Source organism: Bubalus kerabau, chromosome 7 (genome assembly GCF_029407905.1).
Source record: "Bubalus kerabau isolate K-KA32 ecotype Philippines breed swamp buffalo chromosome 7, PCC_UOA_SB_1v2, whole genome shotgun sequence".
Taxonomy (NCBI): Eukaryota; Metazoa; Chordata; class Mammalia; order Artiodactyla; family Bovidae; genus Bubalus; species Bubalus kerabau.
Window position 1 is genome coordinate 101402943 of NC_073630.1, and position 26753 is coordinate 101429695.

Below are 26753 nucleotides of genomic sequence, written 5' to 3' on the forward strand. Positions count from 1 at the left end.
GACTCCTAGCGACCCCGTGGACTGCAGCCCACCAGGCCCCTCCGTCCATGGGATTTTCCAGGCAAGAGTACTGGAGTGGGGTGCCAAACCGTAACAACTCTTTAGGTGCGTGGTAGACTAAAAATACTTACATGTTAGTAGAATCCTGGGTTCATTACAGCATTTTTTTTCATACTATAAAATTGTGAAATTGTCTATCAGTGGATTATAACTGAAGTTAAAGAATTTATCATTGCTGTTCTCAGATTACTTTTAAAGCCTGAAATTTTTCAGTGGGCAGGTTTGAGCAATAAGCATTAGCTTTATTTGTTTATTTATTTTTGGCCATGCTGCGTGGCACTGCAGGGTCCTAGTTCCTTGATCAGGGATTGAACTTGTGCCCCCTTGCAGTGTAAGCAGAGTCTTAACTGGATTGCCAGGGAAGTCCCACTACCCGCTTTAAGAAATTTGTTTTTAGAACATTCTTACTTGACCCATTTTGTTTTCCAAGGCCAAACTTGCTGGTTATTCTAGGTGCCTCTTGATTTCCTACTTTTGTATTCCAGTCCCCAATGATGAATAGGACATCTTTTTTTTGGTGTTAATTCTAGGAGGTCTTCTGGATGTTCATAGAACCGATCAACTTCAGCTTCTTCAGCATCTGAGGTTGGGGCATAGACTTGAATTACTGTGATGTTTAATGACTTGCCTTAGAAATGAACCGAGATCATTCTGTCACTTTTGAGGTTGCACCCAAGTACTGCATTTTGGACTCTTATTGATTATGAGGGCTACTCTGTTTATTCTATGGGATTCTTGCCCAGTAGTAAATATAATGGTCATCTGAATTAAATTTGCCCATTCCCATCCAGTTTTAGTTCACTGATTTCTAGGATGTCAGTGTTTGTTCTTACCCATCTCCTGTTTGACCACGTCCAGTTTACCTTGATTCATGGACCTAACATTCCACGTTCCCATGCAGTACTGTCCTTTGCAGCATTGGATTTTACTTTCATCACCACATCACAGCTGAGCGTCATTTCCACTTTGGCCCAGACGCTTCATTCTTTCTGGGGCAGTTAGTAGTTCTCCTCTGCTGCTCCCCAGGAGCATACTGAACACCTTCCAAGCTGGGGGACTCGTCTTTTGGTGTCCTATCCTTTTGTCCTTTTATACAGTTCATGAGGTTCTCCTGGCAGGTATAATGGAGTGGTTTTGCCATTCCCCCCTTCTCCATTCCATCCTCCTCCTCCGTCTTATCTGAGAAACCTGTGTGCGGGTCAAGAAGCAATGGTTAGAACCCTGTATGGAACAGCTGATTGGTTCAAGATTGAGAATAGTGTACTACAGGGCTGTCAGCTGTTACCCTGTTTGTTTAACCTATATGCTGAGCACATCATGAGAAATGCTGGGCTGGATGAGTTACAAGCTGGAATCAAGATAGGCGAGAGAAGCATCAACAACCACAGATATGCGGATGATACCACTCTAATGGCAGAAAGCGAAGAGGAACTGAAGAGCTTCTTGATGAGAGGGAAGGAAAGAGTGAAAGAGCCCGCTTAAAATTAAATGTTAGTTAAAAATCTGAGATCATGGTATCTGGCCCCATTACTTCATGCAAATAGAAGGGGAAAAGGTGGACGTAATGACAGATTTCCTCTTCCTGGGCTCTGAAATCTTAGCAGATGGTGACTACAGCCATGAAATCAGAAGATGATTGCTTCTTGGCAGGAAAGCTATGACAGACCTAGATAGTGTGTTGAGACATTACTCTGCCAACAAACGTCCGTATAGTCAAGGCTATGGTCTTCCCACTGGTCATGTATGGTTCTGAGACCTGGACCCTCAATGCCAAAGAATTGAGGCCTTCAAAATGTGGTGCTGGAGAAGACTCCTGCAAGTCTCTTGGACCTCAAGGAGATCAAACCAGTCAAGGGAAATCAACCCTGAATACTTGTTGGAAGGACTGATTCTGAAGCTGAAGCTCTAGTATTTTGGTCATCTGATGCGAACAGTCGACTCCTTGGAAAAGTCCCTGATGCTGGGAAAGACTGAGGGCAGAAGGAGAAGAGAGCATCAGAGGATGAGGTGGCTGGTTGGCATCACCAATGCAATGGACATGAACTTGGGCAAACTTCAGAAGATGGTGAGGGACAGGGAGGCCTGGCATGCAACAACAGTTTGGTACCATAGTACCTATCAGACTGTAATTGTTGGCTTTTAAAAATAAGCATCTTGAAGGCATTTTATTAGTTTTTCTTGATAGATGCTCAATAAGGATGTTGAAAGAATGGATAAAATCTTCACAGTTGAGTTATTTGCCCCATATACTTTTATGTTGTACAATAACACTCACACTAAAATAGACTGTTCAGTCTGCTAACCTCCCAACTCCAGTTACCCTGGGTTCTAACTTCATTGTCTACCTTTGTGTGCTTTGTCAGTGCAGAGGGGAGTTCTATGTATAGAGGAAAGAGGCAAATTGGATGATCAGAAGTTCTAAAGTGGATTCTAATTTCTGAAGCTTCTCCTAAACAGGATTGCTTGAAATCTGGGCCTTTTATTTCTGTGAGTTCCCCGAGGAACAGGTCTGTGGTCTATCACTCCATTATCAGAAATGTCTGGTGGCACTTCCCAGATGGTGCAGTGGGTGGGACTCTGCTTCCACTGCGGAGGGTCCTGGTTTGATCTCTGGTCTGGGAACTAAGATCCCACATGCCGAGCAGCCAAGAAGTAAATAAAAATAAATATAATTAGAAACGTGTGGCACTCAGTAAGTCCTCAGTAGATGTTGAAGGAATGAATTGGTTTATCTTTGTGATTTGTTCTCTGGGGACTTCTCTGCTATCATTTATCACTAAATTGGGGTAAAGGTGATCTTGCTGTGTTAAAATGTTTGTGCTGGAGTATATAATTAGTGGTAAGGAACTGGGTGTTTTCATCTATCTAATTACCTCTAGTGACCGCAGTGACTTTGCTTGGTATTATCGCCATTTAGCAGATGAGAAAATATCCTCAAAGAGGATAAGTTACTCGAACACAGTTGGTGAAAGAAAGAGGTAGAACCCAGGCTTGGCATACTGCCCGGAGTCTGTACCTGCTCTCAGGATTAAGAGGCTCTTGATGAATTGTTCTTGGTACCAATAAAGCTGGATATAGGAAATTCGATTTTGTGGAGCCCAAAGAGTATAGCACTGTATGCCTTTAAAAAGTTTTTGAGGACTTCAACTCTGAGTGGCCCTGAATCTGACCAAAAATTTCCCCTGGGGAGTGTTTTCAGTTGCTTAGAAGTTGGGGAATAATGGAGGCAGGATGCTGGAGGAGAAGGACCAGATGAGAAAGGTATAGCATGAAGGATCAGAGTTGGTTTGCTTTTTAAATTGTAACACATTTAAAATAAGCAAGGATAAAAACTAGTGCAATAACTGCACCCACCACAAAGCTAACTAAACTTTCATATGATGTTTATTTCAGATCTTAAGAAATCATTACAGCTATACCTGAAGCCCTTGGTACATCCCACTTTGTATTGGTTTTATTCATATGTTAGAGTTTCTGTTCATATTGATAAATAGAAAATTTTAGTACATTCATTGTTAACTGCTAAGTAATGTTATAGAGTGTGAATATGCCCTTATATTCTCTAGCTGATGATGATTTAGGATGTTTCCATTAATTTGCAGCCTCCCCAGTGTGACAGTAAGCACTTTTTTTGCTCCTCTCTGCACATGTGTCTGCCTAGGAGAGGAAGAGCTGTGTATGTGCACCTTCCTTCTGCCATATCTTCTCAGATGGCACCCTCTCAAGTAGGGGCTGGTTTACAGTTCTGCCATGTTGCATGAGTGCAGGAGAGATGCTAAGCCCGAGAAAGGAAGGCATGAGGAACATCCTGGGAAAACTTGACTATTTAAAGAAAGTCAGAAATATATGGGAAAGGGTAAAGAATGCCTGCCAATGCAGGAAACACGAGTTCAGTCCCTGGGTCGGGAAGATCCCCTGGAGAAGGAAATGGCTACCCACTCCAATGTTCTTGCCTGGAGAATTCCATGGACAGAGGAGCCTGGCGGGCTACAGTCCACGGGGTCACAGAGTTGGATATGCCTGAGACTAACACTTTCCCTGGTGGTCTAGTGGTTAGGACTCTGCCTTCCAGTGCAAGGGGTGCAGATTTGGTCCCTGGTCGGGGAACTAAGATCCCACATGCCACAGGGTGTGGCCAAAAAAAACCCAACACAGCATTGTAAATCAACTATACGTCAATTAAAAAAAATTTTTTTTAAAGAAATATATCAGTACAATAAAAGGAATCTCTTGCAGAAAAAAAAGCTATTAATCTTAGCTCATTTTCCTTCTTTAAGATCAAGAGTGAGTTTTTATTGAGCTTAAACAAAGCTTTTATGTCAAATATGCTGAAAATTTTGCCTGCTCACACTGTTTGTATGATTCAGAATCTGCTGAGTGCTACTGGAATGCCACATGAGAACAAGCAAAACTGAATGACTTCTTTGTTTTTACTGGGGCAGGTGAAATTTGAATAACATAGTATGAAGAGTCCTACCATTTAAAAAAAAAACAAAAAACCCGTAATAATTTTCTTGTGTTGTGTATTTTCTTTTGGGAGTGCAATTTAAGTTGAACTTAGAATTGAGTCTTCTGAAATTTAAAAAAAAATCTGATTATGGAGCCAAGCCTTTGTTCCAGTCAGAAAAATTCTATACCCACCAAAAAAAAACCCACATGGTTTTGTTCCTAACAGTGTGCTAACTATGTCCTAATCATAGCATTGCTCGGGCCTGTTAGCAGGAAATAAAATAAAAAGTTGTTTGCTAGCTTCCTTTTTTTGTTTTTCAATTGAAGAATCACAAACTTACAATATGAAATCAGTTTCAGGTGTACAACGTAGTGATTTAATATTTCTGCACATTACAAAATGATCACCATGATTCATTTCTATCTGTCACCATACAAAGTTATTACATTAATATTGACTGTATTTCCTATGCTGTTCAGGACATCCTCATTTATTTTATAACTGGAAGTTTGTACCTCTTAATTCCCTCCATCTATTTTGCCCATCCTCCACCTCCTCCCCTTCAGCCAGCATCTTTCTTCTCTTTTGCCCTTGGTCACTCTTGTAATAGTATTACTAGTTAAAATCTCACAATCCAGAAGTAATAAGGAGGAAGTGGGAAGGGAGGGAGAGGACACAGATGAGTGGTTTTCAGCACCAAACTGGGTGATGGGCTGGTACTAGCTAGCACTAGTCTGCAGAAGCCAGCCATTCTGTCGGGCGCAATGACCCTGTGATAGCGCGTGCTGGCGCTTCATGAATTGGAGCCCATTCTTATTTTACAGTAAGTGAGCCCGCTTTGCAGGGACGAGGATTGCTTTCCTTCAGTGCCTCTGCACATCCCCAGGTGATGCAGAAACATCTGAAACCCCCCGGCTTCTATCAGATGACCCTACCGGAGCCTTTTCCTACCCACACCATTCTCTCTGTGTGGAATCCTCTCCTCTCGTCTTCGGATTAAGCCTATCTTCTTTTGGTGGTTCTCAGAGTTCTTATTCTCAAGATTTCTTTGTACACTTAAAATTTACTGAGTACCACCTGCCCTGGTGGTCCAGTGGTTAAGAGTTCAGCTTCCAACACAGGGGACGTGAGTTCAAGCCATGATTCGGGAACTGCGATCCCATATGCCTCAGGGAAAGCCCAAGACCCACAACTGAGACCCAACAGAGCCAAATAAAAACAATAAATATTTTTTAAAAATTACCGAGGCCCCAAAGAGCTTTTATGTGGGTTATACGGATCAACATTTACCATATTAGCAGTTGAAACAAATTTAAAAATACTTGTTCATTTTAAACAATAAGCCCCTTTACTTTGTTAACATTAATAAATAATATATGTGTGTGTGCGCTAAGTTGTGTCCGACTCTGTGACACTATGGATCATAGCCTGCCATGCTCCTGTGTGCATGGACTTGTCCAGGCAAGGGTACCAGAGTGGGTCGCCATGCCCTCCTCCAGGGGATCTTCCCAACCCAGGGATCGAACCCCCATCTCTTACATCTCCTGCATTGGCAGGTGGATTCTTTACCACTAGTGCCACCTGGGAAACCCCAATAAATAATATATTTTTATGAAAAATATTCCCATTCCTTTGGAAAATGTAGCTAGAAGACTTTTAGACAGTGTTTTGCATTATGTAAACTGGCTAGGAAAATGGTTGGATTCTTGTCTACGTTGGGTCTCTTGTAGCATCCTCATTGGTAAAGTGGAAAAGGCAAATGATCTTAGTATTTTTATGAAAATAGTTTGACCTCGTGGAGCCCCCTAAAAGGGTTCTCAAGAGCCCCAGGACTCCTGAATCTCACTTTGAGAATCGTTACTTTAGATCTCAGTTCTGGGGTCACTTCTCCAGCAAAGCCTTCCCTGACCTCCCTCACAGGTCAGACTTTCCTATTTTATGCCTTAGGGTTATACCTCTGGTTTGTACCATTTATTAAAGTACCATCTTTAATGTTCTATTTCTGCTACTTGGCTCCTTGAGATTCAGGATCCTGTATGGGTTTTGCTCAAAGTTATATCCTCAGCCCTTATGCAAGGGCCTGCCCCTGTGCTGGGCATTCAGGACATGTTTGAATAAATAAATGAGTAAATCAGTTTAAATAAGCAGACTTCTTGGGTTCAACTTGATTATAGATTTTCCCTTGAAATGTAAGGCCTTGTATGAATTGTCTACCTGGTGTCTGCATTCATGGCATCTGTTCATTTCCTTTTTTCCCAGGCTGATCCTTGCTAAAACTGTTGCAGGGCCATTACACCCTGGGTCTGCCAAGCATTCTGTTCATGCTCTGTCTCACCCATTGCACCGCATTATAGTTCCCCCACCCCCCCTCACTCATTTTTTTAAAAGTAGTATTTTTTTTTTTATATCTATTTATTTACTTGGCTGCACTGGGTCTTAGTTGCTGCATGTGGAATCTAGTTCCCTGACCTGGAATCAAAACTGGGCCCCCTGCATCGAGAGCTTGGCGTTTTAGCCACTAGACCACCAGAGAGGTCTCTTTATTTATTAAAAAATTTCTCTAAAGAAAGATGATCATGAGATTATCATGATTTTTATTTTGTAGGTTTCTGTATTTTCCGAAATTTCTGTGAACAAACCTGTGTTAACTTTCAGATGAGAAAAGAGTTATTACACCTGGAGGTGATGTATCACAGTGTAGTTACTACACCTGGAGGTGACGTATCCCAGTGTAGTTATTACACCTGGAGGTGATGTATCACAGTGTAGTTACTACACCTGGAGGTGATGTAGCCCAGTGTGGTTATTACACCTGGAGGTGATGTATCACCGTGTAGTTACTACACCTGGAGGTGATGTATCCCAGTGTAGTTATTACACCTGGAGGTGATGTATCACAATGTAGTTACTACACCTGGAGGTGATGTATCCCAGTGTAGTTGAGGAAGTTTCATGACCCCATCTGTGGCCCTTTGCATACTCCTCACTCCAGCGTAACTGCCAATTTAGTATCTGTTTTAGATATTTTCCTTTTTTGTCATTTCATTATAAATGGAATCATACCTTATATGGTTATGTGTCAGATTTCTCTTACTTAGCATGATGTTTCTGAGGTTCATCCATGCAGTAACATGTATCAGTATTATGTTGTATGAATTTTCTGTTTACCCATTTGCCAGTTGATGGCCATTTGGATTGTTTCCACTTTTTCACTAGTATGACTCATTTCCTGGTGACTTGAATAATAAAGAATCTTCCTGCAATGCAGGAGACCCAGGTTTCATCCCTGAGTCGGGAAGATTCCCTGCAGAAGGGAATGGCTACCCCCAGTATTCTTGCCTGGATAATGCCATGGACAGAGGAGCCTGGTGGCTACAGTCCATGGAGTCACAGTCAGACACACCTGATTGACTAACACTTTTCACTTTTTCATGACACATTCACATCCAGTTCTTGTGCACAGTTTTCATTTCTCTTGGGATGGAACATTGAATGGAATCATTGGGTCATATCATACACTGTTGAACTTTTAAAGAAACTGCCAGACTCCTTTATAGAGTCACTGCATCATTTTATCCCCCCCCTCTTGCCCCCACCCCAACTAGATTCTTGAGAAACTTATTGAGAAAAGGGATTGTGACTTGTTTATCTTTTCAGTCCCCTTCTCCACGGCTCACTAGCCTGTCTTAGCATATGTGTGCATGCTAAGTCGCTTCAGTTGTGTCCTACTCTGTGTGACCCTATGGACTGTAGCCTGCCAGGCTCCTCTGTCTGTGGGATTCTCTAGGCAAGAATACTGGAGTAGGTTGCCCTGCCCTCCTCTAGGAGATCTTCCCTACCCAGGGATTGAACTCATGTCTCATGTCTCCTGCATTGACACGCAGGTTCTTCACCACTAGCGCCACTTGGGAAGCCCCACTTAACATATAGTTGACACTTAATTTTTATTGAATGTGTCACATTGGATTTGAAAAGACACACATGCTACAATTACAAGTAAATATAAAAATTTTGACCTAAGAGAAATCATGTTCCCAGTGCATGGGTTACTTACAGGTTCTTCATTTCTCAATTGTTTTGCACCTCAGAATGTATAGGGTGGATGGTATGGAGGAGCAGAAAGAAAGTCCAAGAGAGGGGATATATGTATGCATATGACCGATTCACTTTGTTGTACAGAAGAAACCAACATAACATTGTAAAGCAAGTATACCCCAATTAAAAAAAAAAGAATACATAGGATATTCTGTAGGTGTTCTGATTTCCAAACAGGAATGAAGGTGATCAGGTATTTTTAAAATGTTATACGTGGACATCATTCTGTAAGCAGACATTTGTTGTGTCCAGGTCCCAGGCCCTGTAGTGTAAACTGGATAGTCTTGATCCCTACCCTCAAGGACGTGTGGTCTAGCCATCTGGTTTAGGAGTCAGCCGGCTTTTTCTGTAAAGGACTGAATACTAAATGTTGAGATTTGAGGGCCATATGGTCTTGGTTACAAGTATTCACCTTCTCATTGTGACCCCAAAGTGGCCACAGACACCCAGTAAACTAGTGAGTGTGGCCATATTCCAATACAGCTCCGTTTACAAAAACGAGAGGAGACTGAACTTGGCACATGGGCTGTAGGTGCTGACTCTTGATCGAGTTCGTTCGTTTCTCTGTCTCTTCTATCCAGAGCAGCAATTTTCATATTTTCAATGAAACTTTCAGTGTCTTATTTGCTAGAATTAGGTGAGGTGAGATTGTTGAAGAACTTGATCTCATGCAAACTAAAAGCTAATGCTTTGTTTTTTCTTTTGCACTTTTATCTAGGACATTTTATTTCCTTACGTCAAAGAAAATGTTAAAGAGTATCTGCAGACACATTGGGAAGAAGAGGAGTGCCAACAGGATGTCAGTCTTTTGAGGAAACAGGTTGGGATGTTTCTGTTCCCTTGCTTCTACATTCCCAAGGGTGTTAGAGCTGCGGATGCCTGAAGGCTTAGAACATGCTCTGGGCTTATTTTAAAATAAGCGCTCTAGATTCACAGGGCATGGGAGTTGCCGTGACTTGCCTGCTTAGGAATCCACATCATTAAACGGCCAGATGATGGCAGTTTATTGTCTCCACAGTTGCCTCTTTCTGGAGCTGTTTCAGTTGCATACAAATATCACGTATTTATAAATAAACGAAATCATTTCTGGGTGGAATGCAGGAAGGTCTTGTGCCATTTCGTCGCATTTTTCATGAATGTCTCCTTGCAACCACACTTCATCACCTCGTTCTCCACTGTCTCCTCCCCACGGCATAAGGCCCGGCTGCCCAGCCACAGAACTCCTGGGCCCGCATCTCTCACCCCAGCTCACTCTCGGCCCAGTCTTCTTTTTTTTAGTTAAAAAATTTTTTTATTTATTATTTATTTTATTTTTTGGCTGCACTGGGTCTTCATTGCTATACAGGCTTTTCTCTAGTTGCAGTGAGCAGGGGCTACTCTAGTTATGCAAGAGCTTCTCACTGCAGTGGCAACTTCTCTTGTTGCAGAGCATGGGCTTTAGGGCACGTGGGCTTCAGTCGTCACACCTCCCGGGCTCTGGAGCACAGGCTCAATAGTTGTGGCTTACAGGCTTAGTTACTCTGTGGCAAGTGGGATCCTCCTGGACCAGGGATCGAACCCATGTCTCCTGCATTGGCAGGCGGATTCTTTACCATTGAGCCACCAGGGATGCCCCTCCGCCCAGTCTTTATACCTGCCTTCAGTCGCACATGCTCTGTTCTGCTCTGACACCTACCACTGTGCTCTGTGGAACTCCTCTTCTGTTGTTTTTCTTATTAAAATTGCTTCACTGGCAAAGGTCTTACTGTGCAGAGCAAACTCTCTGGCGATTCTTTTTGGAGTTAATTTTCTACATGGGAGAATGTGGGAGGCTCTGTAGGTTCTTTCATGTTAGGAGTTCGGATTGAAGAGAATCACAGCCTTTGGGGCATGGGGCGTTTGGGTTTGTTGAATTTTCCACATAACTCAGGGTTAGTCTGAAACATTCCCCTCTTCACCTTTTTGGTGTCTCAGCACTTGTTGTGGAAACATACATATGTCTTCCCCTGTTGTAGTACATGAATCATTGCGTCTTCAGGGGTTTGGCATATACATTGTCACAGGCTCAATAGCTATTAGGGTTTGTGAGATGTGGGCCGATTGCAGGAGACTGTATGTGAACCAACCCCAGGCATCGCTTCACTGGTTTCTTTTCACTGAATTCCAGGCATAAACTAAGCTTTTCGTGATTTCTTCCTCAGTCAGTTATAGTGCAGAGAAAATGATCAGATTTAACTGAAGCCCTTGTTTGATCCTAGTCAGTGAATCAACAAACCAGGTCTTACAACATTTTATCATTTTGTGCTCTTTCTTGTCACATACAACATGCCTCTCAAACAGTTTTAAGTTTCAGCTTTAGTGATGCAGGAAAGCTGTTTTAAACTTATTAACTATAATCCACTGTTTTTTAGGAATCATTCATTTCAGTCCCAAAGCCTAGGATACTTTAATTTGTGACGGTGCTCGGAGCTCATGGTAGTTGGGGAAGGTTGGTCTGCTTGTTTTCAGGTATCGTTTAAGGGATCTCTTCACAGATCGTGTTGTTGATGACTTTTAAAGGCTGAAGAGGACTCCCACCTGGATGGGGCTGTTCCGATCCCGGCAGCCTGTGGTAACGGGGCGGACGACCCGCAGTGGATGATCCAGGCCGTGGTGGATAACGTGTACTGGCAGATGTCCCTGGACCGGAAGACCACGGCACTGAAGCAGCTGCAGGGCCACATGTGGAGGGCGGCGTTCAAGGCTGGGCACATGAAAGCGGAGTACGTAGCTCCTCAAGAGACTCATCACTTTATCCACCCCCTAAAGCAAATGCATTTCCCACTAGTTTTCTCTCTCTAGTGCAAGTTGCATGACTTTCAAAGTAGCTAAAAAATCAGCATTCTTTTTACTCCAACGAGTGAGTGTGCTTTTTTTTTTTTTTTTTCCAAAGCTGGGATACATTTAGTTCACCCAGCTAAATTGCCCAGGCCTATATCTGGATTGGTGTGGTGGTTGGAAACTTTTAACCCCAGCCTTAGAAAATGGCAACTTCCGTGAGCTCAGTCATACCCGATCCTTAGGGTATGTGTGCCAGCACCATTGGGTGCTTCCCGGGACTGTGACGATTACCGGCTTCTGCTCCACTGGGGAAGCGAGATGCTGTGAAACGATGCACCTTCCACCGCGAGGTTCCTCCGCCGGCAGTGCCGCTTTTCCACAGACCCTGGGGTCAGAGCACTCCTGCCGGAAGAGCCTCGTGAGTCCTGTGTTGCTAAGAGAGTCTCAGTAAGTCACATCTATTAGTATTTTAGGGCACTGCCTAATGTAAAGCCTAGGATCCAAGACTGTTACTAGCTGCTTACATTTCTTTTTTCTGTCGATTGAGATGCCGTTCCTTTAGGTGCTTTACAAGGGGGCTTCCACCTTTTAAGGATGCTTGAGAATTTCAGGATAGGCCAGTGATGTGGAAGTCAGTATCAGTTAGTTCACGTTGTAAAATACCCAGTGGAGTGGAGCCAGGAGACCATGTAGAGGAGTCAGCTCTGCCTTCTCACAGTCTTAGTTCCTTAATTATAAAACCAGGAGCCTGAAATAAATCATCTTAGACGTCTGAGCCCTGCTTTGGAGCAATATCAGTCTGTAGATTCAACATAGAATAATCCTGCCTCTGAGTGAAAAGTAACATATGAAGTAACTTACAATTATGGGAACTGGTTTTGAACTAATTGTCAATCCCTTTCCTTCAATTTGTGTAATGTATTGAGTTGTGTTTCATCCAGCAGAAGACTTCTCTGACATTTTCCAGGTAATCCTTTATAGCAGACTGGTTCCACCTCCCAGGTTTCTTGTGCTGCTCTTTTCACCCATTTCCTGTGATGTTCCCTCCCTGAACAGAACACATCGTAAAATTGGTGAACAACTTAGTGTCAGGACCCAGAAAACCAGACACGACGCTTTGCTGATCAGCAGATGTGAGGTGGTACATGTCTCTTAACTGATTTGTTCCATACTTTTTTTCTGTAGAGTAAAACTTGAAGTTTTCTTAGTTCTCAAGAAATGTAGTTCTGTTTTCTAGCTAATCAAAGACGAATAGCTTTGAGCCCCCCCGATTTTTTTTTTTTAGTTGTTTGACTACAGATCTTTCTAAAAGCATTTCTGTGCTTTCTTAAGGCACACTGGACATAACCTTTTCTGGTCATGAACTAATCAAAGATTACACAGCACTACAGTATTGCTCTTTTTTGCTTTTTTGAATTCCTTAGGACTTTAAACATTTGTTTTCTTATTTTATCTCTCTGTCCATAATCACTTTTACTGTCATAGGGTGACTGTCCCCTCTCCACTGAAACTGCTTCTAATCTATGACCGTGGCTCTCTGGGGGCGTGCTCATGACATCTGCAGGAGCTCACAGCCTCGTGGAGGTGCTTTCCCTGGTGTCCATTTGCACACAAATAGAGAAACTCGTGGCAGCTGTGTGACTGGTTTTCATCCGGCTGGAATAACCTCTTCCTGCGTTTTGCCTCTGTGCTCTTCCCTCTAGGTTCTTTGAAGATGTGGTTCCGGCCGTCCGAAAGTGGCGAGAGGCTGGGATGAAGGTGTATGTCTATTCTTCAGGGAGCGTGGAGGCGCAGAAACTATTATTTGGGCATTCTACAGAGGGGGACATTCTTGAGGTAGGTGGCCCGATTCCTTTGTTTTCTGGACACGTCAAAGCATAAAATAGTGGCTGTGAATGCTACAGTTATAAACTAAGTCAGCTTTCAGGTAATTGCCTTTACATATGCTGTGCGAGCTGAAAAAAGTGGAAAAAACGGGGAATACATTATGAAAGGGTGAACTGTAGCCCTGGTCCCAGGCTTTGTACCACTTTGTAGAAGTTCTTACACTTAGCTGCCCATAAGGAACCTGGGAAGTTTGTTAAGGATGTAGATCCCTGGGCCCCACTTCGTAGTGCATCTTGACTCAGAAGGTCTGGGGTGAGGGTCATGCATGTGCATTTAAAAATATCCACCCCAAGTGATTCTGGTGACTAGTATTAAAACTAGCTATATGTATATAGCTATGTATATAGATCGACCTGTCTGTCTATATATCCATCCACATCCACATTTATTCATCACAGATAAATAAGACCTGAGTTAGCTTATAAACCAGCTATCTTGTCAATATTAGAAAATTGTCAGCCCAGAGGAAGGGAAGCCGATGGCTTTTGGTTGTTGAAGGTGTCAGGTAGGACGTGTGATAGCGGCACATAACTTTGTGGTGGTGGTGTAGTCGCTAAGTCGCGTCCAGCTCTGGCAACCCCATGTGGGGTAGCCCGCCAGACTCCTCTGTCCATGGGATTTCCAGGAAAGAAATACTGGACTGGGTTGCCATTTCCTTCTCCAGGGGATCTTCCTGACCCTGGGTCTCAGAAAAGGGCACACAGACTTCTGGAGTGCCTGAGAGCACACGGCGGTTTCATTTGTTCCCAGTACTTAGGAGACAGATTTTATTTTAGCAGAATCCTCATTCTTCTCAAAGAGAACTGGCCATGTTATTGCACAAAATGACTTAAGGCCACCTATGAACACCTCTTGTACCTGAGAAAGGCCTGGCTAGCTTTTCTGTCCCACTGTCTTTGCGCCCCCTGGTGGGCAGGATGGTCATTGGAAAAGGGAAAGAAATGCTGAGTAACTGAATACAGGCCAAACTTAATGTTACACAACAGTTTACTCAGCTAACTATTATTTTAAAGTAAATATTTATTGACCCTTTACCATATGCAGAGAAAGGTTTGGCTTTGAAGATTGTCACAGTCTATTTTACTTTCCTTCTTTTCATCTTGGTTCTAAATCAAATATTAAATAAAATGCTTTCATTGATAAAACCCTTTCATTGTTTGGTAACTATTCTCCTCTGAATACAGATTTAAGCTTCTTTTTTGCTATCTCTGATAAAACAATCAGGTCATAGGAGACAGGACATAATAATTACCTACTAGGTTCAGTAATGAATACTTTATTCTCCACTTGCTCATTGTGAGACAGACTTGAGAAAGAAAATATGCAAAACCATTCTTAACTTTAAAAATCATAATATTAATACACCTTAATTTCTTTGAGTGATTGTTTTTAGTTTGAGTGTTTTTAGTTAGGCTTATTTTTAGTTTGTGAAAAGTTCTGAAAATATTCAAGACATCCCATTATATAATGTGTGTGTTCACTAAGTCATATCCAGCTCTTTGTGACCCCTTGGACTGTAGCCCACCAGGCTTTTCTGTCCATGGGATTTCCCAGGCAAGGATACTGGAGCAGGTTGCCATTTCCTCCTCCAGGGGACCTTTCTGACCCAGGGATCGAACCTGCAGTTCCTGCATTGGCAGGTGGATTCTTTACCAGTGAGCTACCTGGGAAGCCTACCACTATTACTGCTCAAAAATGATAGATAAAATATTGAGTTGGATAGAATTTCAAAATGTTTTATTTAGAAAATCAAAGTTTCTTGGAAGTAAGATAACAGCTTACTAATGAGGCAGGTTAGAGAAATCCGATCATGCTGGCATCAGAAGGACAGTGTGGAGAACCTTCTCATCAGAGGTGAAACCCAGTCCGTAAGTTGTTTGAGTCCATATAGTATTGTAATGGTAGAAAGTAGGGCATATATCGGAGAAGGCAATGGCACCCCACTGCAGTACTCTTGCCAGGAAAATCCCATGGACGGAGGAGCCTGGTAGGCTCCAGTCCATGGGGTCGCTAAGAGTCGGGCACGACTGAGTGACTTCACTTTCACTTTTCACTTTCATGCATTGGAGAAGGAAATGGCAGCCCACTCCAGTGTTCTTGCCTGGAGAATCCCAAGGACAGAGGAGCCTAGTGGGCTGCCATCTATGGGGTCGCACAGAGTCAGACACAACTGAAGTGACTTAGCAGCAGCAGCAGCAGCAGGGCATATATATGTAAAACACTTTGGATATAAAACTGAAAATGAAAGAAAGCCGAAAAGATTACAGAATGATCTTATATACATAGAATCAGTAGTTTTCTTCTTCCAGATGTTTATTTCTATAAAACCTTATTTTATTTTTCATAGCCTCCACAAAGTTCTCTATGAAGTAGACCTACAGGGAATATTTCTTGAGTGGATGAAGTGACTATGATTGTTGAGTATTTCAAAGAAAAGGGATGAGAACCAGAGGGGCTGGGTGGCACACGTGCTCATAGCATCCTTCTTTCCCCTCCTGTGTGTTCAGCTTGTGGATGGTCACTTTGATACCAAGATTGGACACAAAGTGGAGAGTGAGAGTTACCGAAAGATCGCCAGCAGCATTGGCTGTTCAACCAACAACATCTTGTTTCTGACGGATGTTTCCCGAGGTGAGTAACCTGACTTCTTGGATTGTACACTCCAGGTTGGGAGCTGAGCCTGGCACTGGAAACACTTTGCCTTCATAAAGAAGGTTTCCATGGGGAGCCATGAGAAATGAGACAGGTTTCTAATGGAAACAGTGCAAATAGATGCTTACAGACAAAACTTGCCCAGTGGTGATCTTAGTAAGAGATCTAATGCTAAACGGTCATTAACCAGTGTCAAGTCCCACGTGGACAGTGATGACTCAGCTTGGTTGAGAATCTGGGTTGCTGGTCAAGAGGACTGTGCTTGAGGCAGGGGTGCTTGGGAATTGTGCTTAGAAATTCGGGGTGCGTGGAAGGCAGCGCCTCTGCTGCTGAGTGAGTGCATCTGAGCAGGGGGGTGTGGAGCACTCTTTTTCTGGGGGGTGACAGTCCTTTCACAGAAGGTGGGAACATAGAAGAGACAGCTCTGCCCCATTTACTTTTAGTACTCAGAGTGATAGTTTGCTAGTTGCTTAGTCGTGTCCAGCTCTTTGCGACCCCATGGACTATAGCCTGCCAGGCTCCTCTCTATCTATGGAGATTCTTCAGGCAAGAATATTGGAGTGGGTTTGCATTCCCTTCTCCAGAGGATTTTCCCGACCCACAGATCAAACCCAGATCTCTTGCGTTGCAGGCAGATTTTTCACCATCTGAGCCATGAGGGAAGCCTGTCACCCTTAAATTAATGCATTCTGTTGCTGTTTCCCACAGGTTGAGAAACTACTGGGGATTCTTATTACAGCAGATCTGAATCCAGAGAGTGTGTTTCAGATTCTTGCCCTGTCTGCCCCGTCTCTGGCCGTAGACCTGAGTCCTGTCTCCAGTCCTCCACTGTTCGCACGTGGATTTTATGTCTGCTTGCAGTGCCTCCTCTCTTGCCAGTTTTCCTTCCTTGAAATTTCCCTACACTCTGTGCAAAGGAGTCATTTGTTAAATTGCGGGTCCTGATTCGGTAGTTGCACACTGAGGACCTGAGTCATTGCATTTTTAACAAGCTTCTAGGTGATTGCCACACTGCTGGCCCAGGGCCACTCAGAGCAGTGGTGCTCCAGAGCAGGAGTTGATGGTAGTGTTCTGTAAAGGCCAGACAGTAAATATTTAAGGCTCTGCAGGCCATGCAGCTACTCAACTCTGGTCTTCGAAGTGCAGAAGCAGCCATAGACAGTACAGAAGTGAGTGGGCCTGGCTGTTTCCAGTAAAACTCTGTTTACGATAACAAGCGGTAGGCCACCATTTGCTGACCTTCGTTCTAGAGCATAGCCCACAGAGTCTGACACGATTTCAACTGTAGCTCTACCACTGGCTAGCTCTCAGTTTTCGTATCAGTAGAATGGGTATGGTCATATAATGCTAATTACCTAAGGATTGTTGGAAAGATTTAGATGGGAATGGAAGCTCCATGAAGACAAGACCTTCGTTTTGTTCCTGTTTCTGGTCTTAGCATAGTACCTGGCACGTAGTAGCTGCTAATTTTAACATAAGGGATTAGCTATTATCTTTCAGATAGAAACAAAAGGAGGAGGGGATTGTAACCCAAGACACGTTGGCGATAGCCCCCACAATACGTAGCTTACTTGGTTTCATCTGACTAGTCCTGTTTGTTTGTTTGGGTCTTTGTGGCTTTGCTTGGGCTTTCTCTAGTTGCGGCGAGTTGGGGACAGTCTATGGTGCACGGGCTTCTCACTGCAGTGGCGTCTCGTTGCAGAGCACCGGCTCTAGCGTGTACAGGCTCAGTAGTAGTGACATACGGGTTTGTTGCCCTGCGCCATGTGGAATCTTCCTGGATCAGGGATCAAATCCATGTCCCCTGCATTGACAGGCAGATTCTTTACCACTGGACCACCAGGGAAATTCTGACTAGTCCTGTTTTTATTTCTACCTATCCATGCTATGGGCTTCCTTGGTGGGTCAGATGGTGAAGAATCTGCCTGCAATGTGTGAGACCTGGGTTCAATCCCTAGTTTGGGAAGATCCCCTGGAGGAGGGTGTGGCAGCCACTGCAGTATTCTTGTCTGGAGAATCCCCATGGACAAAGGAGCCTGGTGGGTTGTGGGGTTGGAAAGAGTCAGATATGACTGAGTGACTAAACATATCCATGCTGTCACTGATCTTAAAGCACTCATAGTCCAATGAGAAGAGAGACAGCAGGTAATAACATGTCAGGTCATATCATCCTGTGCATGCTTAGTTGCTTCAGTCATGTCTGACTTTTTGTGACCCTACGGACTGCAGCCCTCCAGACTCCTCTGTCCATTGGATTCTCTAGGCAAGAATACTGGAGTGAGTTGCCATTTCCTCCTCCAGGGGATCTTCCCAACCCAGGGATCGGACGCACATCTCCAATGTCTCCTGCATTGGCAGGTGGGTTCTTTACCACTAGCGCCACTTGGGATGTCCCTCATATTGTCCTGATGGAACTAAATACGAGGAGCACCGAGGATGCTCTAATACAGATGGTGGTGGCTTTAGAAGATAGAATACTTGAGCTGAATTTCGAAGAGTAGGAATCCGCCACGCAAAAATGGTGGGCAGTCTAGCCAAGGCTTATGACATCTTTGGGCTCCAGGTATAAGTAGGTGTTTTAGGCTGATTAGATCCTGGGGTTCTGTTTGTCCCATATCTGTTTAATTGGAATTATTCCTGACAGCCCGTCCTCTGGGAAACAGCTCAGGTCTCTGGAGGACTGATGGGAGGGAATGGAAGAAAGCTGTCGGCAGGACATGGCTCTGTCTTTGTACGTTCATAAGCACTTAATAAAGCTCAGAAGTCTGGGATACACCGTCCTCCTAGTCTGTCAGTACAGTTACGTATTTGAAAAAAATGTTTTATGGAAAAATTAAAACTATTTAAAACAATAATTCTACCCCCATGTGCCTTTTTTTTTTTTTTTTTTAAGATTATTTAGTTATTTGACTGTGTTGGGACTTAGTTGCAGCATGTGGGATCTAGCGCCCTGGCCCCCTGCATTGGGAGCTCGGAGGCTTAGCCACTGGACCACCAGGGAAGTCCCCATGTGCCTGTTTTTTAGCTTCAACAATTACAGAATTTGGGCCAGATTTCTTTCTTTTTTTAAGATTTTTTTTTCTGAGACGAACCTTTTTTTTAAGTCTTTGTTGAATTTCTTAACTATAATGCTTCTTTTATTGTGTTGGTGTTTTTGGTCACAAGGCATGTGAGATCTTAGCTTCCTGACCAAGGATCAAACCCCCTCCATTGGAAGGCAAAGTCTTAACCCCTGGACCATTAGGGAAGTCCCGAGACTTATTTCTTGCGTTCCCACCTCCCTCTGATCACTTTGAAGCAAATCCCAAGCACCCTGTTCTACTGTTTCTGACGCGTGTTCTGCTTCTCGCAGAGGCCAGCGCTGCTGAGGAGGCGGACGTGCATGTCGCTGTGGTGGTGAGACCGGGCAACGCAGGGCTGACTGATGATGAGAAGACCCACTTCAGCCTCATCACATCCTTCAGTGAACTGTACCTGCCTTCCTCAACCTAGAGGAGGAGCCCCGAGGAAGACCAGGCTGTCTTCACAGCGTTGTCCCTGTCGTCTAGTTTTATTCTAACGGTAAAAGGCATTTGCTTAAAAAATACAGATATAAACACACACGGAAGGTTTGTTAAGTGTGTGTATGTTCAAATTTCCTTTCACAAGCACATAGTGGAAAAAGAGTCTCAGTTCAGTGAAAAGGAGACTTATTTTAAAGATGCTCTATATGTAGAAATTGTTTGGGACCACAACTCTAACCCTTATGGAGGGCGACGTATAGTTGAGAGAAGAAATTATGACTGAACAGGTCAAATGTGTTAATGTTTATCAAGTCATGAATCAAAATAGGTTGGTTTGAGTGGTTTCTCAGAAGCCTTGTTATTTTGAAACTAGAAGTATTTCAAAGACATTCCTAATAATAATCTACTTCCCCTTTTAAATTGTGAGTTTAAGATTACAACAACCTAATTTGAAACTATTAATCTCTCTGTTTACAAATGACAAAGCTATTTGTTTCTGCTCCAGAAGAGAGCAGAGTTGGGAAAGAAAATGCATGTGAGTCTTGATTAACCAAGTGTTTATTACTTAAGAAACTTGCTGATCATTGTGGTACCCACAGCAAGCAGTTGCCTTACCAGCGGAAAAGATGCACTAATGTAACAGCTAAAATAGAAAGGTGCTTCCTAAGGTTTAACCAAACAGCCCTAATCTTGCCCCTTGTTACAGATCAGAGATGCCCAGCTAACTACTTCTTAGTACAGTTTGAGAACCTATGTTAATTCCTGTTCACTATTAAAAAATAAATGGTTTACTGAAATTTGTCCAAAAGACCTAGAGCCCTGATATCTAATATGAAGTGGATGCAAGAAATGTAAATTTTATAACAGCATTATTTATCCTGGTTCAGCCTAATGGGATGTCATGTCAGTTTCATATGATTAATAAAAGCATTTTCTTCTTCATTCAGTTTTATGGAAGCTTGCTTACTGCCAGAAGCAGAAAAGTAGCTGAAGAGAGATTGGATAAATAAGAATTTTAGTTTAGCTTTTGCCTTAATTTTGAGTGTGTGTTTGTGATATGGGTGTTTATGCGTGTATGCATTTTAATGGAATGCCAGTAGAAAATCATTGACTATTATTTGAGAGAGAGAGAGAGAGAGAGAGATATGTAATCTTGCTGCTGCTGCTAAGTCGCTTCAGTAGTGTCCGACTCTGTGCGACCCCATAGATGGCAGTCCACCAGGCTCCCCCGTCCCTGGGATTCTCCAGGCAAGAACACTGGAGCGGGTTGCCATTTCCTTCTCCAGTGCATAAAAGTAAAAAGTGAAAGTGAAGTTGCTCAGTTGTGTCCGACTCTTAGCGACCCCATGGACTGCAGCCCACCAGGCTCCTCCGTCCATGGGATTTTCCAGGCAAGAGTACTGGAGTGGGGTGCCACTGCCTTCTCCGATATGTAACCTTAGTAGTTATTATTTCATTTGGATAGTAAACATTCAAGATATAAGTGGATTTCTTAAGATTTTTGAGAATCTTATGTTTGAGGTATATAAGATAATGCTTGAAGGAGGCAACTGTTCTCCTAATTAATCAAGAAAAATGAATGAATCCTGGAGTAATAATTTTAGTAGCCTTGCAAATAGGAGAGGACAGGGAACATAAAAGACTTTATGTTGATAGTTTCTATGTTGTAGTAGCTAATTAAGAAATCTAAGGACTGTGAAGATATTATTGTTCAGTCGCTCAGTTATGTCTGACTCTGTGACCCCCTGAACTGCAGCACACCAGGCTTCCCTGTCCTTTACCATCTCCTGGACTACGCTCAAACTTATGTCCATTGAGTCAGTAATGCCATCCAACTGTCTCATCCTCTATCGTCCCCTTCTCCTCTTGCCTTCAGTCTTTCCCAGCATCAGGGTCTTTGTAAGCTATGTGAAGATATAGAAGAGTAGTAAAAGGGAAATGAATATAAGTAAATCATAGAAATGGGAGTAATTTGTAAGTGTTAGTAAAGCCACAAATGGTAATTAAAGAATGAACTTTATACAGATTCTGAAAAAGCTTCAGTTCAGTTCAGTCGCTCAGTCGTGTCCGACTCTTTGCGACCCCGTGAATTACAGCACGCCAGGCCTCCCTGTCCATCACCAACTCCTGGAGTTCACCCAAACTCACGTCCATCGAGTCAGTGACGCCATCCAGCCATCTCATCCTCTGTCGTCCCCTTCTCCTCCTGCCCCCAATCCCTCCCAGCGTCAGAGTCTTTTCCAGTGAGTCAACTCTTCGCATGAGGTGGCCAAAGTACTGGAGTTTCAGCTTTAGCATCATTCCTTCTAAAGAACACCCAGGGCTGATCTCCTTCAGAATGGACTGGTTGGATCTCCTTGCAGTCCAAGGGACTCTCAAGAGTCTTCTCCAACACCACAGTTCAAAAGCATCAATTCTTCGGCGCTCAGCCTTCTTCACAGTCCAACTCTCACATCCATACATGACCACAGGAAAAACCATAGCCTGGACTAGACGAACCTTTGTTGGCAAAGTTATGTCTCTGCTTTTCAATATGCTATCTAGGTTGGTCATAACTTTCCTTCCAAGGATTAAGCGTCTTTTAATTTCATGGCAGCAGTCACCATCTGCAGTGATTGTGGAGCCCCAAAAAATAAAGTCTGACACTGTTTCCACTGGTTCCCCATCGATTTCCCATGAAGTGATGGGACCAGATGCCATGATCTTGGTTTTCTGAGTGTTTAGCTTTAAGCCAACTTTTTCCACTCTCCTCTTTCACTTTCATCAAGAGGCTTTTGAGTTCCTCTTCACTTTCTGCCATAAGGGTGGTGTCATCTGCATATCTGAGGTTATTGATATTTCTCCTGGCAATCTTGATTCCAGCTTGTGCTTCTTCCAGTCCAGCGTTTCTCATGATGTACTCTGCATATAAATTAAATAAGCAGGGTGACAATATACAGCCTTGACATACCCCTTTTCCTGTTTGGAACCAGTCTGTTGTTCCATGTCCAGTTCTAACTGTTGACCTGCATATAGGTTTCTCAAGAGGCAGGTCAGGTGGTCTGGTATTCCCATCTCTTTCAGAATTTTCCACAGTTTATTGTGATCCACATAGTCAAAGGCTTTGGCATAGTCAATAAAGCAGAAATAGATGTTTTTCTCGAACTCTCTTGCTTTTTTGAAGATCAGGCAGATGTTGGCAATTTGATCTCTGGTTCCTCTGCCTTTTCTAAAACCAGCTTGAACATCTGGAAGTTCATGGTTCACATATTGCTGAAGTCTGGCTTGGAGAATTTCGGGCATTACTTTACTAGCGTGTGAAATGAGTGCAGTTGTGCGGTAGTTTGAGCATTATTTGGCATTGCCTTTCTTTGGGATTGGAATGAAAACTGACTGAAGACTAAAGAAAGGGGAATCTCTTAATGATAGTAGAGGAACAACTGGAAAAGTAAGGAAGGAATGAGAGAAAATTATACACCAGGGACTAGATTAGAAAGAAATGAAAAGGAGAATGCTCAGTTTCTAGCCAGTGGAGAATTGAGCTGGAGAGTATCTTAGTCCCTCTAGGCTGCTATAACAAAGTCACAGAGACTAGGTAGCTTCAAAACAGCAAAACTATTTTTCACAGTTCTGAAGGCTGGGAAGTCCAAGACCAAGGAGCTGGTGAATTCATCATCTGGGGAGAGCCTGGGTCTTGCTCTGGTGGGCGGGATCATGCTCAGTAAATCGTTAATCCAGTTTTCCGCTGATGGGTGGGGCCTTGCTCCCTTTGTGTAGTTGTGCCTGAGGCTGCCCAGTCCTGGAGTCTGCAGTCTCTATGGTCGAGCTGTCATATGATACCTCTGTGGTAGAGCTTGGGCTTCCCTTGTGGCTCAGCTGGTAAAGAATCCGCCGGCAATGGGGGAGACCTGGGTTCGATCCCTGGCCTGAGTTCGACCTGGAGAAGGGAAAGGCTACCCACTCCAGTATTCTGGCCTGGAGAAGCCCATGGGGTCGCAAAGAGTGGGACAGAACTGAGCAACTTTCACGTTCACTTTTCTTTCATGGTAGGGCTAATGGCAACCTCCTCCAAGAGGACTTACGCCAACCCACTGCCTCCCAGGACGGCTGCTGCCAGTGCCCCTGTCCCCGCAGCAGGCCGCTGTTGAGCCATGCCTCCACAGGAGACTCCTGGACACTCATAGGCAGGTCCGCCTCATTCTCTTGTGGGGTCACGACTCCTTTCCTCTGGGTCCTGGTGTGCAAAAGGTTCTGTTTGTGTCCTCCAAGAGTCTCTAGCGGGTATGGAGTTTGATTTTAACCTGATTGAGCCCCCTCCTACTGGATCGTTGCAGCTTTTCCTTTGTCCTTGGACGGGAATATCTTTGTTTGGTGGGTTCCAACATCCTCTTGTCGATGGTTGTTCAGCAGCTCGTCGCGATTTTGGTGTTCTTGCAGGAGAAGATGAGAGACGAGGGGAGAGGCCTGTCCCCTTGCTGCTGGCTGTCTTTGTCACTGTCACTGACAGGGTAGAAGGGGTGGAGGAGCTTCTTGGGCCTCATTTATAAGGACACTAATCCCATTCTTGGCTCCAAAGGCCTCTCAAAGGTCCTGCCTCCAATGCATCACCTTGGGGGTTAAACTTCAACATAAGAATTTGGGGTAGGAAGGGGGAACACAAGCATTCAGTCTGCGGCTAGAAGCATTTACTATGCATAATAAAAAGGGTACTAGATACCGTATTAACACATATACATGGAATCTAGAAAAATGGTACCGATGAACCTGTTTGTAAGTCAGGAATAGAGATGTAGACATCGAGAACAGACTTGTAGGCGTGGTGGGGGGCAGGGCAGGGTGGGATGAACTGAGGGAGGAGCGTTGACACATATATACTGCCACGTGTGAAATGGACAGCTTGTGGAAGCTGCTGCATAACATGGGGCGCCCAGCCCAGTGCTCTGTTACAGCCTCAGGGGTGGGATGAGGGGGTGGGCGTGAACTTCAGGGGGAGGGGACACATGTATACCTTATGGCTGATTCATGTTGTATGGCAGAAACCAGCACAATATTTAACGCAGTTATCCTCCAGTTAAAAAATTTTAAAACGGGTACCAGACACACTGTAATTTATGGTGAGTAGTTGAGGACAGAAATAGATTAAAAAATTAAGAGAATACTGAAATATCAAATTCAGTTTGTCAGCGTGGGCTGGGAAGGAAGAGGAAAAAAACAAAGGTGAGTGGGATCTTTCTGAGGTCCTAAGAAATGCATTCATAATTGATGTGATGGAAAAGGATCTTAGAAGAACTTGAGTTATCAAATAGGCTGGTTCTGAGGAAGAAAAATGCCTGAGAGTGGGGAGTGAGCTAGGAGCTGAGTCGGGGTCAATCATGATCCTTAGTAACAGAAAAAGGAGAAAAATCTCACCTCTGGAATTTCCAGAAAGAGACAAAGGTATTAAATTTGCTAAGCATCTTGCCTGCTTCCTTGATAGCTCAGTTGGTCTCCTGCAATGCAGGAGACCCTGGTTCGATTCCTGGGTTGGGAAGATCCCCTGGATAAGGGATAGGCTGCCCACTCCCATATTCTGGCCTGGAGAATTCCATGGACTGTATAGTCCATGGGGGTCACAAAAAGTTGGACACAACTGACTGACTTTCACTTTTGCCTGCAGAGATATCAGGGGACAAAGGCCTCTTAAAGCTGTGGTTCTTTTTATTCCTGTTAATCCAGATCTGCCTTGTGTTAGTTGCTCAGTCATATCCAACCCCATGGACTCTAGCCCACTAGGCTCCACTGTCTATGGAATTCTCCAGGCAAGAATACTGGAGTGGGTAGCCATTCCCTTTCTCCAGGGCATCTTCCTGCCGAGGGATCAAATCCAGGTCCCCCACTTTGCTGACAAATTCTTTACTATCTGAGCCACGAAGCCCAGTTGTTCTCCCTCCCACAGGAGCACAGATTGTCAATCTTGTGTCGATAAAGTTGGTTTCTTAGAAGCCTCACGCAAAAGGGCTTCTCTAACCTTATCAGCACTTCTGGGTAGCAGGGCTTCCTGTTTGGCCTTCTGCAAGGCTGGCTTGAGTTGCTAAGCTTAACTGGTGACTTTTCACCAAGACAGGTGCATGGCAGCCTTTGTCCAGCAGATGGTGCTGTTTCTCTGGGGACTAGCACGTGCGTCCTCCCGAGATAACAGCAGATGGCGCTAGGAGTTAGCGTTAAGAGCGAGAACGTGTGCGTGTGTGTCCGCACGCGCGAGCGCGAGGAGGTAGCATTAAGAGAGGAAATGAGTGTGTGTGTGTGTGTGTGTGTGTGTGTGTGTGTGTGTGTGTGTGTGTGTTGGTCTGTCAGTCGTGTCCAACTCTTTGAGATCCCATGGACCATTGCTCTGTTGTCCATGGGATTCTCCAGGCAAAAATACTGGAATGGGTGGCCATTCCCTTCTCCAGGGGATCCTCCTGACTCAGGGATAGAACCTGAGTCTCCTGAATCGCAGGCGGATTCTGTCTGAACCACCAGGTAAGCCCCAAGATCAGTGTGGTGGTGGTGGTGGTCGTGGTTGTGGTGGTGGTGTAGTCGCTAAGTCGTGTCTGACTCTTGCGATCCTATGGACTGCAGCCTGCCAGTCTCCTCTGTCCATGGGCCCCAGGCAAGAATACTGGAGTGGGTTGCCATTTCCTTCTGGATCTTCCTGACCCAGAAATCAAACCCGGATCCCCTGCATTGCAGGAAAATGATTTACCAACTGAGCTATGATGGTGGTGGTGTAGTTGCTAAGTCGTGTCCCGCCCTTGTGATCTCCTGGACTGTAGCCTGCCTGGCTCCTCTGTCCACGGGATTCTCCAGGCAAGACCACTGGAGTAGATTGCCATTTCCTTCTCCCAAAATGGGTGTTCAGTTCAGTCGCTCAGTTGTGTCCAACTCTTTGCAACCCCATGAATCAGCATGCCAGGCCTCCCTGTCCATCACCAACTCCCGGAGTTCACTCAGACTCACGTCCATCAAGTCGGTAATGCCATCCAGCCATCTCATCCTCTGTCGTCCCCTTCTCCTCCTGCCCCCAATCCCTCCCAGCATCAGAGTCTTTTCCAAGGAGTCAACTCTTCGCATGAGGTGGCCAAAGTACTGGAGTTTCAGCTTTAGCATCATTCCTTCCAAAGAACACCCAGGACTGATCTCCTTTAGAATGGACTGGTTGGATCTCCTTGCAGTCCCAGGGACTCTCAAGAGTCTTCTCCAACACCACAGTTCAAAAGCATCAATTCTTCAGCACTCAGCTTTCTTTATGGTCCAACTCTCACATCCATACACGACCACTGGAAAAACCATAGCCTTGACTAGACAAA

At 44.2% G+C, this 26753-nt stretch overlaps 1 protein-coding gene across 4 annotated transcripts in view; it reads left to right on the top strand.

Annotated features, from left to right (window-relative positions):
• Positions 1-20388, top strand: part of ENOPH1 (enolase-phosphatase 1) — a 37897-nt gene extending 17509 nt beyond the window's left edge. For all 4 annotated transcript variants that reach the window (XM_055588923.1, XM_055588921.1, XM_055588920.1 and 1 more), the window contains exons 2-6: positions 9324-9425; positions 11144-11346; positions 13108-13240; positions 15799-15922; positions 19296-20388. In XM_055588923.1, coding sequence (XP_055444898.1) covers positions 11222-11346; positions 13108-13240; positions 15799-15922; positions 19296-19435 — 522 coding nt within the window. In that variant the 5' untranslated portion in view covers positions 9324-9425; positions 11144-11221 and the 3' untranslated portion in view covers positions 19436-20388. The remainder of the gene's footprint in view (positions 1-9323; positions 9426-11143; positions 11347-13107; positions 13241-15798; positions 15923-19295) is intronic.
• The last annotated feature ends 6365 nt before the right edge of the window (positions 20389-26753 follow it).